This window comes from Schistocerca cancellata, chromosome 4 (assembly GCF_023864275.1).
Source record: "Schistocerca cancellata isolate TAMUIC-IGC-003103 chromosome 4, iqSchCanc2.1, whole genome shotgun sequence".
Classification (NCBI taxonomy): domain Eukaryota; kingdom Metazoa; phylum Arthropoda; class Insecta; order Orthoptera; family Acrididae; genus Schistocerca; species Schistocerca cancellata.
The window spans coordinates 891,768,524-891,790,064 of NC_064629.1; the positions used below are offsets into that span (position 1 = coordinate 891,768,524).

General features: G+C 37.5%; 1 protein-coding gene across 1 annotated transcript in view; it reads left to right on the top strand.

The window, feature by feature from the left end:
• LOC126185051 (uncharacterized) overlaps positions 1-21,541 on the top strand; it is a 707,909-nt gene that overhangs the window by 473,862 nt on the left and 212,506 nt on the right. Inside the window, exon 51 of the mRNA XM_049927806.1 lies at positions 11,412-11,583. Coding sequence (XP_049783763.1) covers positions 11,412-11,583 — 172 coding nt within the window. The remainder of the gene's footprint in view (positions 1-11,411; positions 11,584-21,541) is intronic.

Below are 21,541 nucleotides of genomic sequence, written 5' to 3' on the forward strand. Positions count from 1 at the left end.
TCTTTCTGGATGAAAGTAAGTGTCTTTTAAACCTTTGTAAAAACAATTTTTATTTCCGATACTGATTCCATGAACTGAGTTGTTGGTTTGAAAATGACATATATTTTTATGACAAATTTCTTTAAGGAATAAATCTATTTGGAAGCAGTAGTTAGTATCAATAGTTCCTTATACTGACCTATAGTGAACATTCCTGAATTCATGCCACAAATAATTTATGATATATGTTTCTGGGCTATGAAAACTTTAGTTTGGCTTGATGAATTGCCCCAAAAAATAATTATGTGTGACATTATGGAATGAAAGCAAGTGAAGCTGTTATTTTTTTCTTATTATAGCACATATTTCTGACAACATTTAAATCGAAAATAATAATTTGTTTAGCACTTCAGCAGTTTTGCAGTGTCCTCCACCCAATTCAGTTTATTAGCAAACTATAATCCCAAGAATTTAACACTGTTAACTTCCTCAATCTGATAGTTGTCATATTTTAGACAACACTGGTGGGAAACCTCTGACAAGTTCTTAACTGCATATTTAGTAACAAAGAATGGGCTAGAAACCATTTATTAAAGTCATGAAAATTTCATTCTTTCTAAAACTATGCTTTATTTGCTATTTATTTCAATGTTTTTAACATATTTGAAGAAATCAAACTTAACAACCGGTAATTTTACTGATGAAAGGTCATTAATATACACAAGAAGTAGTAAGGGCACCAACAATGGGACTGCACCTACTCATCATCACTGATTTTGTCCAAATTTGTAGGGTATGCAGGACTTGGTGAGAAGTGAAAGTGACAGAAGTGCAAGCTCCAGATGGCTAAGCATATAGAAAAAAAATAATATTTTTGGTGTGGACTCGCTGAGGCATGAGCCATTTACTTTAGCCTGGTCTCAAGATAGTGGTTAGCATAGCAGAAATGGTACAGAATGGTATCCCAAGGGTTTGAGTTCGAGTCCCTATGCAGAAACCTTTTTCTTCATTTCTTTTCAGATTTTACATTACTTGCTATGCAAAGAAATCAAAGTAATACTCTGTATAATGTATTTGTTAAGATTTTCATAAAAGATATGAAAACAAAAGCAAATGAAAATTTGGAATTGCAAGTAAATCTCCAAGATAGGATTCCACTCAAATGCCCTCCATTAGTGCAATCCTGCAATGCCTGTTTTTATCATCAGGTAAAGAATTTAATCAAAAAGATTCAAGACTGCTCTTATCTTATAAAGAGGAAAAAAATAAATCATATCCTGAGATGATTGCATCAAAATACATTTAACTGTACATCACCAGCTATCCTCACAAATATTTGGCAAAATTTTGCACTGTGTGTGGTTCACTGCCAAACTGTTTGATAAGAGACAACTTTTTATGTATGTGAATTTTTTTTTTCCACAGTAACTTTCAAACAACCATATAACTGTAAAAGTCCTGCATTTATAACATTTGAAAGATGCCAAGAAAATTACTGCTTCCCCTGTTTTTTAAATGAATATCACCACAGCACATGCATATCCTCAACTGTAAAATAATAAAAGTATCTAAATTTATATAAAAAATTCTCATGTATGCCATACAATCCCTCCCTGGAAATTTATTTGCACTCCTAAATTTTACCTTGCCATTCCTTTCAAAGCCTTTCATTAAAAATCATGCTAAATGCAATATATTTACCATTATTTTGTTTTATTCACAATGCAGATTACATAAAAATTGAAAATAATAAAATAAATATTTTTCTGCATAGGGGCTCATGCCCCAATTCTTGGATTACTGTTCTGTACTCTTTCTTCTGTGCTAACCACTGCTGGGTTCTAGGCTACAATACATGGCAAGTGTCTTGCTCAACCCACACCAAAAATGCTATTTTCTTGTTTTAACCACTGTTCATTTGGAGCTCTCACTTCTGCCATGTTCATTTCTGACCAAACCTTGCATGTACCATAAATTGAGATGAAATCAGTTATTACGAGTAAGTGCTGTCCCCTCGTAAGATGGAACCATATGCAACACCACATATAATTACGTTCCTGTTGGATGATGCCTCATAGTTTTATAGACATCTCTTTCCTATTGACACCTTTTGTTTCCTGTCAGAGCTGTAGAATTTGAACCGTTTTCCTGCATTTCATGTTACACCATAACATTTTAATTTCCTTCAAACACTCGCATACACATACATATCCATCCGCATATACACAGACACAAGCAGACATGAAAATGTCATTTTCATGTCTGCTTGTGTCTGTGTATATGCGGATCAATATGTGTGTGTGTGCGAGTGTTTACCTGTCCTTTTTTGCCCCTAAGGTAAGTCTTTCCGCTCCCGGGATTGGAATGACTCCTTACCCTCTCCCTTAAAACTCAAATCCTTTCGTCTTTCCCTCTCCTTCCCTCTTTCCTGATGAGGCAACCGTTGGTTGCGAAAGCTTGAATTTTGTGTGTATGTTTGTGTTTGTTTGTGTGTCTATCGACCTGCCAGCGCTTTTGTTTGGTAAGTCTCATCATCTTTCTTTTTAGATATATTTTTCCCACGTGGAATGTTTCCCTCTATTATATATTTCACAAAGACATGAACAGTGGTATGACTTTTTTAAATGGCACCCTGTAAAAATTTTCAGCAATCAGCAGAAATTTTATGTCCATCCAATTTCATCTCAGTGAAGTGCCAGCGGTTTATATTACATCAAAATATTTGAGGACTAAAAAGTAAAATTATTGAACTGCTTATCACAGTTGATGAGTTAGAGTCATCAAACCAAGTTGATATTATCTGCCTGTCCGAACATCATGTGGCCACCAGTATAAATGGGTGAACTGTCACAGGATTTAGGTTAGCATCTCAGTTTTGTAGAGCAGAAACAGAGAAAGTAGGAGTTGGCATATTCATCAAGAACTGTCATAAATTTAAGAATGAAAATCCATACATTTTGCCTAGAGCTGCATATGGTAGAATGTTAGACAAAAGTAAAATTTCTTAATAAATCCTTCATATTAGTAAGTTTATGCTGAGCACCTGCAGGTAATTTTAATCTGTTCATAAATCACCTTGAAGCTCTATTGGTCTATTTAACTGCAAAGAAATGAAGACGTAATGCTGATTGCAATGTAGATTTTCGTAATCACTCTTTCAATAAAAATTTATTATAGTCAAAAACTATCACTCGACTTTATTTCTACTGTAAACTTCCCAACTATAGTAGTTCACTTCTTCAAAACAATCATTGATAATATCTTTATAGAAGACTTCATGAAAGAAGTCAACCTCCATAGCTGACTGCCATGTGGGGAACCTGGTTTCGATTTCTGGTACTGCCAATGATTTTTCCATGGTGGAAAGATTGGTCCAGTGTGAATTTAGCATTGTGATGCCAAGTGAGCAGTTACTTGATCAATCAGTAGCAGCTCCAGGTCACAAAATCTGAAAATCACCCAGAGAGCAGTGTGATGACCTCAGGCACACCCACACAGAATTCAATGATGCAATTGGTAGAAGATGACGCAGCAGCCTATTGGTACCAATGGGCCCACCATGGCATGTGGATGGAGTTTATGTCTACTAATGAACAGAATTATATCACAAAACCAATACTCAATGGCTTCTCAGAGTGTTATATGCAGTACCGTTTGTTAAATGTTAATACTGTACAGGATATGAAAGCTACTAAATCTGAGTTCAAGAGGGTAGTCAATAAGCCAAAAATTGATCATTTAATGGAAATCATCAAAGACATGAACAGGTATGAAATATACACTGCTCATAGCATGAATGAAAGACACCAATTTTATTAATCATTATTTCATTTGAACACTGTTTTTCCTCAAAACTAACACTGATTAGACCAAAGCCTACAAGAATCCATGGATTATTCATGGAATAAAGGTACCTTGTAAGACAAAACGAAAAGGAGAAAAAGTTTTGATGTTTCTTACACCAGCATACATACTCTGCAAGCCATCGCACGGTTTATGGTGGAGGGTACCCTGTACAGATCAGCTGTTGCGAAACATGCTTTACAGCCAGGAGACCACCACATTCATTTTCATGGGACTCAAGCACTGGCAGCCACAAGTGGATACCATGAAAGGCTATACAGAGAGGCCGTAGAGATTGTGAAACAACCCAGGAATTTCAATAGGATGGAGGAGGGTGTGAAATTGAATGAAATTTGGATTCCAGTGCTGAAGAAGATGTGTAGCAGTCTTCCACCATGGGATGGTAGTAACAGCAGATGATGGCAGTCAACAATGGCTAATTGCACTCACATATGCAAAATATTATTAATCATTATTTCATTTGAACACTGTTTTTCCTCAAAACTAACACTGATTAGACCAAAGCCTACAAGAATCCATGGATTATTCATGGAATAAAGGTACCTTGTAAGACAAAACGAAAAGGAGAAAAAGTTTTGATGTTTCTTACACCAGCATGCATACTCTGCAAGCCATCGCACGGTTTATGGTGGAGGGTACCCTGTACAAGTACTATTCATTCCCTTCCTATTCCACTCACTAACAGAGTGAGGGAGAATATCTTATAAGCCCTAATTTCTCTTATCTTTATGGTCCTCATGCAAAATTTATGTTGGTGGTAGTAGAATCATTCTTCAGTCAACTTCAGATTCCATTTCTCTAAGTTTTTTCAATATAAGACACACTGCAAAATATTACAGATATTAATACAGACATCAAAGCAAATGTTTCAAGAGAAAAAGATGGTCACATCAGATAGAAAACTACAGACAATATGGTTTATAATGAAGCAAGAGACTGGTACTGAAGAGGAACAGGCAGCATTAAGAGTAAATAATACATTCATAACAGATGTGTGTATTGTTGCACAACTTTTTAAAAAGAATTTCATAAATGTTACATAAAAGGGGTTTGTCAGGTTCCGTACATGCTGCCATGGAATATCTCAGACTAGTCATTACAAATAACTTCAGTACTATGTACATGAGTTGCACTACACCAGCAGGAGTAATGTCCACCATAAAACATTTACAATAAAAAAATTCTAGTGTTATTATAATATATCAACACAATTAATTAAAGAGAGTGCTTCTGAGTTTACTCAGTTACTTGTGTAACCAGTCATTTATTAGTGGAACATTTCTGGAATGGCTGACATATGCTGAAATCAAGCCTTTATTTATGAAAGGAGATAACAAAATACCACCATAGTTCACTCTTGCCAGCATTCTTACAAATTTTAGAAAAGATGATATATAGTCATTCTGCTTCTTAGCCAGCTGACAACAAGTAATATACAGTCAACATCACAGTACAGATTTCTAAAGGGTTCTGATATTGAGAAGGCTATCTACTCACACACCGTAAGGATTTTCTTAATCTGATAGAAAAAAATCAATGGCTACTGGTACATTTTGCGATCAGTCAAGGGCCTTGGACTTTATAAATTACAGTATCCTATATATATATATATATATTGTAGTAGTTCTATTATATATTTATTACCGTATAAATAAAAAAAAACTTTTTTTTTTCAATTTTAAATTCATTGCGTTAATGTAATATTAGTAAATGAGTGTTGTAAAATGATCTTGTCATATAGTGATATAGTATCCTTTTAAAAAAAAAATACCACACATGATCATTCAGAAGGTACATTAGCTTATTTGTTATTTGTTTTAGTTGTAAACATTTGTCATGTATTATTGTTTTTTTTAACATGTTATACATCCTGGAGTACCTCCTCACTATGGATCAATTGGAATGAAAGTAAATATAATCTAACGTAAAGAATTATTCTATGTGACCATTAATTCAGAAATCTGCCTCCATAAAATACTGGAGGTTTAGCAACAGTCCTGGATAGACATGCCCAAATGTTTTCTACCTGTGTGAATAGCACAAGTTCCTTTTTTTTTATATCTGTGGAGAGTAAATTTAATACATATGTGGAGAGTTAATGCTTTTAAGGAAATTAATCCTATTGTAAAGAACTGCTATGAATTTCATTTTGGGTGTAAGGTTGGTGACCAGTATAAGAAAGTTACCAGATGTATACTTTTTTACATACATCACCACTGACAGTCTGGGTGACAGGATCACACCTCTTGTCCTTTGCTGTTTCCATGATTTTGAGAGAACAAAATGATCACATGGCAGGTCACTATTTTTGTCTCACAAAAAATTGTAGGAATCACCTCAAAATCAAAACAAGAATTGTGAAATATATTAATTCTCCATCCATTATATGGCCTATTCCTAACTGAACAGTTGTTTGTACAATAGTGGTGACTCTTAAGAAGGTGTTTAATGAAGATGAATACAGAAAGGAACACAGAAGAGAGAAAACGATATCTACTTGCTGGCCCAGTATTTCAAAACTATAGCTTTCTGCAGAAACAGGCATGATTGTAGGGGAAAATGGCCTATTGGGAATGAGCCACTGCCTGTATATGAAAAATTAATATTGTTAACTATGCTAGAAAATGAACAAAACAAGGAGAGCTGACTCATATGTACATGAGATGTTCAGCCTCATATCAAAAACTATAGTGGCCAAATTAAAAGGTTTTTCAGTTAATCCCAAAGACATTATAAAAATACATGTTAGTGGGATAAAAAACATGAAAGCTGCTGTGTGAAATAAATTTAGAAAGATACCAATACTGTCACAGGTTTATCAAGATAATAAATGGTTTATATTTATGTCAGAATAACTTGCATTTATTTTACGTCAACTTAGTATCTCATTGTAAACTGGCTATGAGTAATTGTGAATCAGTAGCCCCCCAAAAAAAACCACTGGCTATTTCAATTACCTTAAATTCTTTTTCATCACTTAGTTGAAAGCTGATATGATCTGTTGTAAATTGCATCAGTAAAAGAAACAAACAATCGTACATGATTCTATCTTTTTAATGTCCCTTCCAGATTAGAATGTGTATGTACTGAACATAAAATCATCTATATATACTCAATTTTTTGAACTGCTGTTGACATTATGCTAGCAATAATTGTAACTGGATGGTGTTTTGTGAATAAGGCTTTCACACTGCAGATAACAAGGTGGAATATCTATTGTATAGGGAAATATACCACATCAAATTGATAGTCTTTTTCCACTGTTTTGAGGGCAATGTGACATGACATACCTTCACTATTTAAAATCTATTTATGGTAGGCTGAACATAGATATAACTATGCTTTCAGCTTAAATAGTGACTTCAGTGTGTTAGCTACATTTCTTGTTCTGTAATATATTATCTAAAGTGAACCAGATAGAAAGTGGCCAGTGACTGCATTTTTCAATGCAATTTCAATGAATGGTTTAGTTACATCAAAGCATAAGAACTATGACCAATAATGAAACAGTTGCTAGTCAGTTGTAAAGTGGAGATGTCAGTATAGGACATGAAATTATTATTTTTTTTAACCATACACTTTCATGAAAATAGTTTGAGAACAGTTTAATTCTCGTACGCATTTCAAGTAATCACACAGAGTGCAGCAACATGGATGTGAGGCAGTGTAACAGAAAACATAGTCTGTTGAAACTGGGTAGCAGTGCAACAGAAATACTGCATAGCTCCAAATATACTGCGGCACCACCTGGGAGGCAAATGTGTCAGTATGGGCAGCTCCATCACACGCCACATGTCACAAAATTCAGAAATGCTGCAGCAGTTGCAGTGTGTTTTGTACCAGTGTGAGGAATGCCTCAATTGGGTCCTCACCATCTTATGTGAAAGTAAGGCATTCTCAGTAATGTATTTGCAGATTCTCAATGAGATCCACTTTCCCCAGAGAACTTACTTTTCTATATGGATATTTTTTTGCAGCTCATTTCCTCATATATGCCTGATTACAATTCTACCTTATACCAACAATTTTGATAATTTTTGTATTCATTATGCTCTGATCAACTGTGAGCTTATTGTGTTATTTATTACATGTTCTTAAATACATGTTGCCACAGACTTCTGGAGTATGCTACTTCCATCATCTTGAGTATTCAGTTAATGTATCATACATGCTTATTCCATCTCATGAACTGATGTTGCATAAGCAGTGTTGACTACTAATACTAGTTTATGAAAAGTGATGCATGCAATTTACACACAGGTGTGGAAAAGTCACCTGTGTCCAAACAACAATGCCACAAATTACCAACAAAATATACACATACACTGAAGCCTCCTGGTGGCAGAATCATTTCACTCCAAAACATAATGTCAATAAAAAATTATTTTTTTCTTTTCTTCTTTTACCGAGTACCTTATGTATAACATGTCATACAGAACATATAATGGGACTTTTATCCTGTTTTACAAAGGTTATGTGTTCAGTGTGGTGACTTTATCATCACAATCAAATTTTGTCACAGTTATGTTGTACTGACCATGACAGAAACAATAGTAGTAGTAGAAGTAGTAGCAGCAGCAGTAGGATAGTAGTAATAGCAATAGTAATATTAAAAACTATAACAAAACCTACTCCTAACAACACCAGGAGGAAACATCTCAGGGCACAGAAAGTTAAGACTGAACAACCAAATATTAACCAGAAAACAGTAAATAAATAAGGCTATGCCAGGATGTTTACAAGTCCAAATTCTTATTTATTGTGAGTTCTTATTTTGTAGTACTAAATTAAGACACTGGATTCAGGATGACAGCAGTTCAAATACCCATCCAGCCACCCACATTTACATTTTCCTCACAATCCTTCTGGATTCTGAGTATCTACATCTACATCCACATGTGCTCTTTCTCTAATGAGCTTGTTGTCCATGGAACATTACACATAGATATGTCTTCCACCCTTTAGACACTGCAATACGATAGTCATATCTGGATATTTAAATATGTCAGAGAGAAATAACAAAAAAGGAACTTTCTGAAATACTGTAGAGAAAAAATATAGGAAGCATCTAAGAAAATGAAAAAAAGTAACAGCATATGATTTTACTTATTGCTTGAGGTTCAGTAAGGAACTGTATGTAAAGAAAAAAACTAACTTTCTGTGGACACAAAACAAATGAAGCCTAAATGGGTTACAGGTCAGATACTGGCTTACCAACAGAAAAGAAAGATGTGAACTGTTCAGAGTACTGAAAAAATGTTTTGACAAGTGACGGCTGTCTGAGGGGTACATAATTTTGTTGCACTATACACATATCAAAAAAAGGTTTGCATCACCTCAGTTCCAAGAGTTCCGGAAGCTGTACAGAAAGTTGGAATAGACATAAACAAAAACATCATTTTTGCCCTTTTTATTGCTCATGAAAATAACACTTTGCATGTTGTACCACCATACAGTGAGACCTTCAGAGCTGGTGGACCAGATTGCTGTACACACTGGTACGCTGTACACACTGGTACCTCTAATACCCAATAGCACCTCCTCTTGCATTGATGCATGCCTCTATTTGTCATGGCATACTATCCAAAAATTCATCAAGGCACTGTTGGTCCAGATTGTCCCACTCCTCAACAACGATTTGGTGTAGATCCCTCTGAGTCAATGGTGGGTCACGTTGTCCATAAACAGCCCTTTTCAATCTATCCCAGGCATGTTCGATAGGGGTCATGTCTGGAGAACATGCTGGCCCCTCTAGTTGAGAAATGTCGTTGTCCTGAAGCAAGTCATTCACAAGATGTGCACGATGGGGGCACAAATTGTCATTAATGAAGATGAATACCTCACCAATATGCTGCCGATATGGTTGCACTATCAGTCAGAGGATGGTATCCACATATCAAACAGCTGTTATGGTGCCATCCATGACCACCACTGCCGTACATTGGCCCGACATCACGCCACTCCAAAACAGCAGGAACCTCTACCTTGCTGCACTCACTGGACAATGTGTCTTAGTTGATCAGCCTGACTGGGTTGCCTCCAACCACGTCTCTGACGATTGTCTGGTTGAAGGCATAGTCGATACTCATCGGTGAAGAAAACATGATGCCAGTCCTGAGCAGTCCATTCGGTGTGTTGTTGGGTCCATCTGTACCACACTGCATGGTGTTGTGGTTGCAAAGATGGACCTCACCATGAATGTCGGGAGTGAAGATGAGCATCGTGCAGCCTATTGCGCACAGTTTGAGTCATAACATGACATCCTGTGGCTGCATTAAAAGCATTATTCAACATGGTGTCGTTGCTGTCAGTGTTCCTCTGAGCCATAATCCGTAGGCAGCGGTCATCCAGTGCAGCAGTAGCCCATCGGTGCCCTAAGCGAGGCATGTCATCGGCAGTTCCTGTCTCTCTGTATCTCCTCCATGTCCAAACAACATCGCTTTGATTCACTCCATGACACCTGGACACTTCCCCTGTTGAGAGCCCTTCCTGGCACAAAGTAACAATGCAGACATGATCGAACCAGGTACTGACCACCTAGGCATTGCTGGACTACAGACAACATGAGCCGCATACCTTCTTCCTGGTGGAATGACTGGAACTGATTGGCTATTGGATCCTCTCTGCCTAATAGGTGCTGCTTATGCATGATTGCTTACATCTTTGGTCAGGTTTAGTGGCATCTCTGAACAGTCAAAGGGACTGTGTCTGTGATACAATATCCACAGTAAACGTCTATCTTCAGGAGTTCTGGGATCCGAGTGATGCAAAACTTTTTTTTGATGCGTGTTCATTCTCCTTTGTATCTGTAAGTCTCATAAGATTTATGTGCTTCATTCATTATATGGGAATTTTGATAAACAGCAATTTACACAACCCTGTTTATACTTTCTGTTTTTGTTTACATACTCCTTACAATAAACTTTAACATAGATGTAACAAAAAGTTAAGTGATTAGCAAAGAAACAGAAAATATGATTATTTGCAGTGCTTAGCTTGTTTCCATTTACTGTTTAGCATATACAGATCCTCCTTGTGTCAGCACACAAAGAATCTCATATGTTCATGTTTCCTTTTCATAACAGGGAAATGGAATGGTTCATAAAATAAGCAACCCTACTTCCTGTAATTTTTGCAATGTCAAAGGGTTCAATGTAAATGTAACTCACCATCAATTGTGTGATGTTTCTGAGGTGTGAGAAATAAGTGAAGGGAAAGAAATTCAGTGGTTTTCTTAATTTGTGGACTTTGTTTGATTTCATGGGCTGGTAACATCAATAACACATTTGCACTCTGAAAACTGCAGCATGCTCTTTTTCTCAAAGTCTTTTTACTGACAGCTGGGTAATTTTCACCTTGTGTTTTGCAAATCAAATAAACCTGTAAATAGTAGTCTTGCTTAGATAGCTCAATTTAGAATAATATTAATAAAAAATTTTGAATTGAATTGGATTGTAAAGACTCATAGATCTTTCACCCCTGGTTCAAATTTTATTTTCCTGTGAATTTTCTGTTTTTCACTATAAATTTAACTAGTGAATCTAATTGTTGTGCTCACCTTATTTCAGAAAAGAGCACAGGATGAGCTGTCTTTCCTGAAGGGTAAATATTTTGGGAAGTATCCAGAGTACAAAGTAAATGGGTCAGTATTAAAAGATAAAGAAATGAATGCTACTGGACACTTCTACCTGAACTTTGATGAGAAACTTGTGGCTGTTACTGTTCTAAACCAGAGGCCAGGTAAGCAGAAATATTCATCGTATTGATTATGACAACTTACAGCTTGATATTATTTTATACATTATTTACAGTATTCATTATGTTGTCCAACGGAGTTTGTTGTTCAACCACTACTGGATTTCAAGTGAACATACTGAAATTATTTTCTTCACAATAAATTATGCAGTTGTTAAAAGCATAAGAGGTTGTGTTTATTATGGCAATTGAAATAATTCAGTAATATTTGAAAACACTTATAAAAAACAGAGATAGAAGAGGAATTCAAAAGTCCAATCTTCAGGGTTTTGTGAGTCAGTGCACTACTGTGGATTTAATGAATTTAATAAGTATACTAAATATGTCTGAGAGCTCCCAAATACACTGCCTGACAAAAAAAAGTGAAGCACCCAAAAGACCTTGTTGGATGTTGATGTAACTTTGTATGAGAGTAATCCCAAAATTAAGGTCTTCTATTTTTTTGCAAGTGCATAGACCTGTTTATTTCTACAATGGGTTAAATCAGTTTACAGCTTGAACATTTATCTATTTTTCGACATAATCACAATTTCTGTCGATGCATTTTTGTAGACGCTGTGGCAGTTTTTATATGCCCGTGTCATACCAGCATTCCGCCATGCTGTTCAGAGCTGAATTGCTGGGACCATAATTAACACTGACAGGTACTGTGAGACTCTGAAAAAGCTCAAACATGAAATTCAGAACTGGAGAAGAAAAATGTTGAGCAAGGGCATACACATTCTCCATGACAACGATTACCCACACATTGCTCGGCAAACCGTTGCTCTCCTGCAACAGTTTCAGTGGAACTTAGTCACCCACCCACCCTATAGTCCTGACTTGGTGCCCAGTGACTATCACCTGTTCCCGAGGTTAAAAGAACATTTGGCTGGAAAGCAATTCAGCTCCAATGATCAGGTGAAAGAAGAGGTTCATAACTTTCTGAACATAATGGCAGTGAGCTAGTATGACAAAGGCATACAAAAACTGCGACATCGTCTACAAAAATGCATCAACAGAAATGTTGATTATGTCAAAAAATAGATAAATGTTCAAGCTGTAAACTGATGCAAACTATTGAAGAAATAGACAGATCTATGTACTTATAAAAAATAGGAGACCTTACCTTTGGGATTACCCTCATACATCTACACAACATTGGTAAGTATGTAAATGATTAGTTGTCCACATCTGTCCCAGATAGAACATGTGTGGGACCAGCTTTAATGTCAACACTGTACCAGAGCCAGTATCAAGGATATCAAGGACCAGTTACAATAGCTATGGGCCCACTAGCCTCAGGAGAGGACACAATGGCTTTATGACTCCCTTCCCACCTGAATCAGTGCTTGCATCCATGCCAAGGGGATGTATACTGATAAGTGGGCTCATACTGCCAAGTTCTTCATAAATTTGGCTTGATTTTGCAATCAGGAAAATAACATCACATATTCTCTCAGCCCATGAAGTTACATTTTATTTCCTCCTCCCCTTCTAGATGTTCAGTATTTTTGTTAGACAGTGTATATTGTAGGAGATATTTTCCATGTTGTCAACTTTTTTGCCTCCATAATATATAAAAATGCACTTTCCAGTGTGGTTCCTAGTTAGAAATGATTCTTTTGGCCAAAAATAAAAGACGTAGTTTTTCTGTATCTTGTTTCTTAAACAGAGCTGTGGTTAATGTACTTTTGAAGTACAGTATGCCAGGTCATGGTACTTCTTGCACATTCACCATATATTTCTTAGTTGTTGATCTGTTCCAAGTGCTGCCTTAGAAACTGGTGAGATAAATTACTGTGAAGAAGGGGACAGTACATATAGTAGCATCTTTGGCCAAAAACAAGCATTCCTTGTCTGACTCCCCAGCTGCTGAACACTGGTCATGCCAAGAATAGGTGGAATTCATGATACTTATGCATACCGCACTGTTGAGATCACTTGAACAAACTTTGTCATTGTAGATTGTAACTACCCACACAATGATGAATGGAATCAGTCCAGTATGACACTGCCTGATACACTCCACTCCTGCAAGGTTCCAGGAGAACTTCCCATGAAGTTTGGAAGGGAGGAGGTAAGGTACTAGTGAAGGAAAGCAGTGAGGGCAGGTTGAGAGTCATGTGTGGATAGCTCAGTTGGTAGAGCATTCCCCATTAAAGGCAATGGTCCAAGGTTCAAGTGCTGGTCTGACACACACTTTTAAACTTCCAGGAAGTTTCAAATCAGCATTCACTCCACTGCAGACTGAAAATTCAATGTGGAAACAATCGTTCTCAAGTGTCCTTTCTTCCAAGAATGCAAGTCCCACAATGTTGTAGGTGAATTTCTGTGAAGATTGGAAGGTGGGAAATGAGATACTGATGGAAATAAAGCTGTGGTTGTGGAATGTGAGTCATGTTTGGCAGCCCCAGATCTACTGTATTTCCAAACCAGGGCAAAAACTTTATAGTTCCCCCACCCCCCCCCCTTTTTTTGAGTGTCAAACATTCTTCAACAAATATGTTTATTTTGTTGTGCACATATTTCTGAAGAGTTTGATATACAAAACATATATGTTCAAGGAAATATAAGACATGTTGCTTGGTATTAAGTGTGCCAAAGTGCAGAGCCATGCCTCTTCACACAGCATTTTTGCATCACATGTTACTACTGTATTTTGCTCTGCAGAATTCAAACATGTAAATTTTGTAATGGAAGCCATCAAACCTATATTCAGAACAGTGGAAATGAAGTTTCCCATGGTGCCTCTCCTGCTCCCAGTCAGATGGTTTAACATCCTACCGCCTTTTAAAAAAAAAAAAAAAAAAAAAAAAAAAAAAAAAAAAAAAAAAAAACCCTCACAATTAATATGGGGTGGGATATTTGTAGCTGGGTGAATAAGATCCCTCCAGAAAATTTTCACTCTTTATTGCCTATTAACTGATAACTTTCTCTTATGTGTGACACAAAATTAAATACAGAAATCATAATACCAGAAAAGGCAAGATACAAGCAAGACAGTACACATTTCTTCAATCCTTAGTTTGCAGTGTAGCTTTACTTTCTGTGAAAGTATCTATTACCTCAACAAAGTTCGCCAGAAAATTCGCTACATGAAAAATCAAAATGTCATCATCTAATACTGAAAAAGCTGTTAATATGAATAGTACCCAAATCTGGCGTTGTTTCTTGATCTGATTACATCTGCTTCATCACTGTTTGCCAGATAAAATGAGATAAGCCTTTCTAATATTGCAGCACTTGTTATACATGCAAAATAAATGAGACTGTTTTGGCACAAATGATAATTTTATCTACTTCATGTACATAAATAACACGACAGAACATAATTCACGAAGTACCAATGTACACTCCTGGAAATGGAAAAAAGAACACATTGACACCGGTGTGTCAGACCCACCATACTTGCTCCGGACACTGCGAGAGGGCTGTACAAGCAATGATCACACGCACGGCACAGCGGTGTTGGCCGTCGAATGGCGCTAGCTGCGCAGCATTTGTGCAGTGCCGCCGTCAGTGTCAGCCAGTTTACCGTGGCATACAGAGCTCCATCACAGTCTTTAACACTGGTAGCATGCCGCGACAGCGTGGACGTGAACCGTATGTGCAGTTGACGGACTTTGAGCGAGGGCGTATAGTGGGCATGCGGGAGGCTGGGTGGACGTACCGCCGAATTGCTCAACACGTGGGGCATGAGGTCTCCACAGTACATCGATGTTGTCGCCAGTGGTCGGCGGAAGGTGCACGTGCCCGTCGACCTGGGACCGGACCGCAGTGACGCACGGATGCACGCCAAGACCGTAGGATCCTACGCAGTGCCGTAGGGGACCGCACCGCCACTTCCCAGCAAATTAGGGACACTGTTGCTCCTGGGGTATCGGCGAGGACCATTCGCAACCGTCTCCATGAAGCTGGGCTATGGTCCCGCACACTGTTAGGCCGTCTTCCGCTCACGCCCCAACATCGTGCAGCCCGCCTCCAGTGGTGTCACGACAGGCGTGAATGGAGGGACGAATGGAGACGTGTCGTCTTCAGCGATGAGAGTCGCTTCTGCCTTGGTGCCAATGATGGTCGTATGCATGTTTGGCGCCGTGCAGGTGAGCGCCACAATCAGGACTGCATACGACCGAGGCACACAGGGCCAACACCCGGCATCATGGTGTGGGGAGCGATCTCCTACACTGGCCGTACACCACTGGTGATCGTCGAGGGAACATTGAATAGTGCACGGTACATCCAAACCGTCATCGAACCCATCGTTCTACCATTCCTAGACCGGCAAGGGAACTTGCTGTTCCAACAGGACAATGCACGTCCGCATGTATCCCGTGCCACCCAACATGCTCTAGAAGGTGTAAGTCAACTACCCTGGCCAGCAAGATCTCCGGATCCCCCATTGAGCATGTTTGGGACTGGATGAAGCGTCGTCTCACGCGGTCTGCACGTCCAGCACAAACGCTGGTCCAACTGAGGCGCCAGGTGGAAATGGCATGGCAAGCCGTTCCACAGGACTACATCCAGCATCTCTACAATTGTCTCCATGGGAGAATAGCAGCCTGCATTGCTGCGAAAGGTGGATATACACTGTACTAGTGCCGACATTGTGCATGCTCTGTTGCCTGTGTCTATGTGCCTGTGGTTCTGTCAGTGTGATCATGTGATGTATCTGACCCCAGGAATGTGTCAATAAAGTTTCCCCTTCCTGGGACAATGAATTCACGGTGTTCTTATTTCAATTTCCAGGAGTGTATATTAGGCCTACTGCAGGCAACAACTTTTATCTTGGGATGTAGTTTCACATTTCATTCATACACTCCAGTTTCCCAAGCTTGAGATCAAAAAGTAATAGTATGAAATTTTTATATAATCATCATAATCTTCTACATAAGTTGTGTAATATCTCAATTTTTTCTCAACAAACAATCTTGTCAACACTACTTCTGTAACAATTCCTGCCATTCACAAAACTTATTCCCGGGATAACTTCACTGACCCTGCCAGAAATACCAGTCTAGTTGCCCTGCATTTATTTTCTGGTTAGGTGTTGTTATGTGTTCATAAAACACATTTGCCATGCTATTCCAAAAATAAAACTTAAGCAGTTGCTAACCAGGGACTGTAGATGTGGCCCTTAGTAGTGTAGCAATCTGGCAAAAAATTTTCTGTCAAAGTACTTGGAATTTCATTTTCTTGGATACACTGAGAAGATTAATATGTACCTGTTATACTGGTTAGTCATTTGTTTCCATTCTGGTAGTCTGAATCTATGGATTTTACTAATAATTATAACAACATTGATCATTTGCACACTCAGTCAACCACATAAGCAAACAGTGATTGGCATTCACCCACTCAGGTTTATTTGTCTCAGCTCATATGACCTGTCCCATTGTGTGTGGGAAAGTTTTTTATTTCTAGATGCAAGAGCGATTCCCCTGGCAGAGACATTACACACACTATGCACACATTCAAAAATCAGCTTCTGATTCATTCAGAAATCAACTTAGAATGTGTTCAGAGTGTTCAAAAACTAATTGGGATGTGTTTCAAAATCATGTGAATAATCAATAGACCAACAATGCGTTGGATTCAAGGCACTTTGTAAAACAAAGTTTTTTTCTTCATCAATATTAATTTGGCATCCCCTGAAATTGCCGCCCAGGGCAGATACCCCCCATTGTGTCACATGTGTCATGTTATTGACAGGCTGTGTTCTTTGCTGTTTACATGGTATGGAGAGAACCAGTGGATGCACAACAGTTTCCTATTTCTGTTACACCAAAAATAGCTGGAATCACAAAAAAGTGCAATATACTAGTTCCCCATACTCTTTAAGGCATATTCATGACAGTGCACAATTACCTGTATCAGTATCTTCTGAGAATGTGACAGTGAATGATGGTGAGTACAGTGATGAACATAAAAAAGACAGTAGGATGTATCCAGCTGACCCAACATTTCAAAGCCCCAAAACCATGACTGTAGGTAAGAAATGGCCTTCTGGCAATTAACTGATGCCTATACAGAAGAATTAGCATTAACTGTGCCAGCAAATGAAAAAATTAAGTTGGATTGACACATATCTGTCTGTGATGATTCAGCTTGGCATGGCACACCTCCACTATTTAAAATCTAGTTAGTCATGACTGGAAATAAATATGACATTGCTTTCAGCTATAAAAGCAATTTTGATATGCTAGTGACATTTCTTAAGCAGTGGTGTATTAAATAAAGCACACCAGATGTAAAGTAGCCAGTGATTACATTTTTCCATGCAAACTCAGTGAATGAGTTATATAATTCAAATAATAAAAAATATAACCAATAATAAAAAGATTACTAGTTAGTTGTCAGTTAGCAATATGAGCATAAAAGACATGAAACTATCAAAGTATTTAGCCAAAAAGTCTTCTCATGTGTGCATCAAGAACACATGCATAGTGCAGCGGCATAGTTCTACAGCACCACAGCAGAAAACATGGTCTGCAGCAGTCAGGAGACAGTATGCAGAAAAAGGTGCTCAATGGAAAAGCTGTCACAGCACTATCTGGCAGAGAAAAGTGTAGGTGTTTGCAGCTCCATTACATGCATGTGTTACAAGAATCAGATGTGCCATGGCAGTTGCAGCTCAATTTCTGCTTTGTCAGTGTGGGGAATGCCTTACACTATGGAATAAAAATCAGAATGCTGACTCAGTCTCTTCATATGTGGAGACTGAGGCTGGAGGCCACAGTACTGCTACAGTGAATGATATGTGTCAGTCTGACATCTGTATAGTGTCTTTGTTAGGTTTTTGAGCAGAGACTTGGTCCTTAGCTGGTTGATGTTCTTTTCTCTCTCTGCTGCTCAACATCACGTCTATTCATCGAATAACAACTCATCTCCATATTGCTACTTATAAAAAATCATAGTTCTGATGGAAGATGAGTAATCAATGTTAGTAAGTGCTCAGGAGGAAGTTGGATGCATAAACCTGAAGACCATAATATATGTAGAACTCTAGAATTGACATTTACAATACACTGGATGGAAAAGGTTTCACAGTTGTGGCTCTGAAATACCTTCTGTCATATTGGATTCAGGATGGGTTTGTAGATGGGTCTTTACACTGTATTCCTCAGACCTTGTAAAATGTTCCTTCCCATGCATCATCATGGACCTTACGTAGCATCTGTAGTTGCAACCATGAGCAGAGTCCACAAATCCTTCATACTATGCTGTGTACAAGACAAATCACATGATGTACTGCTTTGTAGACTTCCTTCAAAATATGTGTTGAAGGACCTGGATAATGCAGGGACCTGGATTGTGCCTATACACCTCTACACATATGCTACCAAGTTAAATAAAGGTAATCAATTATCACATTGTCACTGACCACTTTCTACTGTTTTCTTTACGAACAACACAAGTCCACAGTCTAAACTCACAAAAGGAAGGGCATACACAAGAACTCCACACTTCAAATTTCCACTGGAGCAAAAGCACAATTAGCATCTTCCAATAACCCTCATCATTCATTAGACAACAGCTTCAGCTAGCTTGTTGCTCCACATTCCAATAGGTGGCCTCTTCCTAAACAGTCAGTGTACACTTGGTAAATGGCAATGCCACTTAGAAAGCAGGCAATTGACTAAGATGGTTCCCATGCAAACACAAGGGAATGCACTTCCAAAAATTTTCAAACTTTTATCTAAAGTAACTTTACCAACACCTGAATACATTGTTTAATTGCCATTTAACCAGCTATTTTTACTTTTTATTGATCTTCTTGGGTTCCACTGAACCATCTTACCCAAAGCTACTTTGCCATAATATGAAAACTTTCGGGCATAGTTAATGAGTTAGTTTATTTCACGTTCCATGGATCATTTTGCACAGTAAATAGTAATGATGTGAAACAAGTCGTTTTATATTCACATCCCAAATTAATTTTTAAACATGGCTACAAGCTGCCACTTATAATTTTTTAAACCACATACAAATCTTAGTTAGTTATTTCTACCCATCACATTTTACACACAAAAAGGGAGGGAGAGAGAGAGAGAGAAGAAAAAGGAAAAAAATAAGAAAAAGAAAAAAACAGAAATCCATCTACACAACAGAAGGAGATGTAAAGGAAAAACTTTTTCAGTTTGTTGTCTGTCAGACAGTTTATATCACAGGGTAAGTTATCAAAACTTTTAGTTGCAGCATTGTGCACCCCTTTTCATGCTAAAGAAAAGATTCATGTGAAGTAATAAATGCCATTTTCCCTCTGGTATTGTAATTACGTACATCATTGTTCCTTTTGAACTGTAGTTGAAGATTTACAACAAACTTCATATGGGAATAAATATAGGCCTACTGTGAAGCAATAGCCAGAATGGGCAGTTCCTTAAACAGATGTGTACAAGCACATTTTTGAGCAATGAAGACTTTCTTTCTTAATGGTGAGTTACCCCAGAATGTTATTCCATATCACATTATTGAATGAAAATATCCAAAATACGTCAAGTTACTGATTTGTCCCTTCCAAGATTTTCGATGATTCTAAGTGAAAATGTGACTGAACTAAGTTGTTTTAGGAATTCAAAATTGTGATTTTTCCAGTTTAAATTCTATTCAATATGACAACTAAGAATTTTGAAGTTTCCACCCTATTTATTATTTCCTCACCTTGTATTACCCTTATCATTGGTATTGATATCTCTATATCTAAACAACTGGATGTTTGATGTCTTTTTAAAATTGAGGGTGAGACCATTTGCGAAAAACCAGTCAGTGATACTATTAAGAACATTGACTACCATTTCTTCTGTTTTTGCATGTGTGCTTGGATTGATTACAATACTAGTGTCAACTGCAAAAAGTACTAATTCTGCTTGTTGTGCATTAGATGAAAGATCATTTACATATATGAGGAACAACAGTGGACGTAAGAGATAGCTTTGGGGATCCCCACATGTGACTTCTCCCCAGTCATAATTACATCCCGAGACTATATTGATTGAACTACTAAGTACAACTTTCTGCATTCTTTTGGTTAGATGTGACATTATCCATTGGTTGGCTTTACCATCAATCCCATAAAACTTCAGTTTATCTAGAAGAATATTGTGATTCACACTGCCAAAGGCCTTAGATTGGTCACAGAAAATACCAGCTGGAGCTATTTTGTTATTTAACACTTGCAAAATTTGGTGAGTTACTATTTAAATGGCATTTTCAGTAGAGCAACTCTTCTAAAATCAAAACTGTGACTTGCTGAGGTGTGATACTAAGATGAGATACTATTTTGCTATACCAGTATATCACCTGTCAAAAATTTTGGAATGTGATGTCAGCAGTGAAACATGTCAGTAGTTACTGACATCTCTCCTATTACCTTTCTTAAGTTGGTGTTTGACAATAGCATATTTCAGTCTCTCTGGAAAAATAGCTTAAATTAATAAGGCATTACGTACTTTGTATAAGACTGGGTTTATAATGGGGGGAAAAATCTTTAGTACTCTATTGGAAACCTCATCAAAACCAGATGAGCTTCTGTTTATGAGTGTGACATACTGCTGTGGTTTTTCTTTTGATTTTTTTGCCCCTATGCTTTCTGCAACATTCAAGAAATTATTATTACATATATTTGCTACCTGTGACTCATCATTTATAGTCTTTCCATTCAGTTCAACATTGAAGTTATTCTATTCTGTGGCCATTTGTCCTGTCTCCCATTTAACTAAATTCCATATAGCCTCAAATCTGTTGTCGGAATTATTGATTTCTGTGCATGACAATGATGATTATGATGATGATGATGATGATAATTATAATTATAGAAAGTAAGATATTTGTGAAAGTATGTATACATGTGAGTATTATCATAGAGGAGAACGTTTTGAGCTGCTCTAGGGAATTTCTGCACAGTAGAGAGCTCACTAATGAAAGGATTAGTTTAATTTTAAACAATAATTTTGTTACTAAT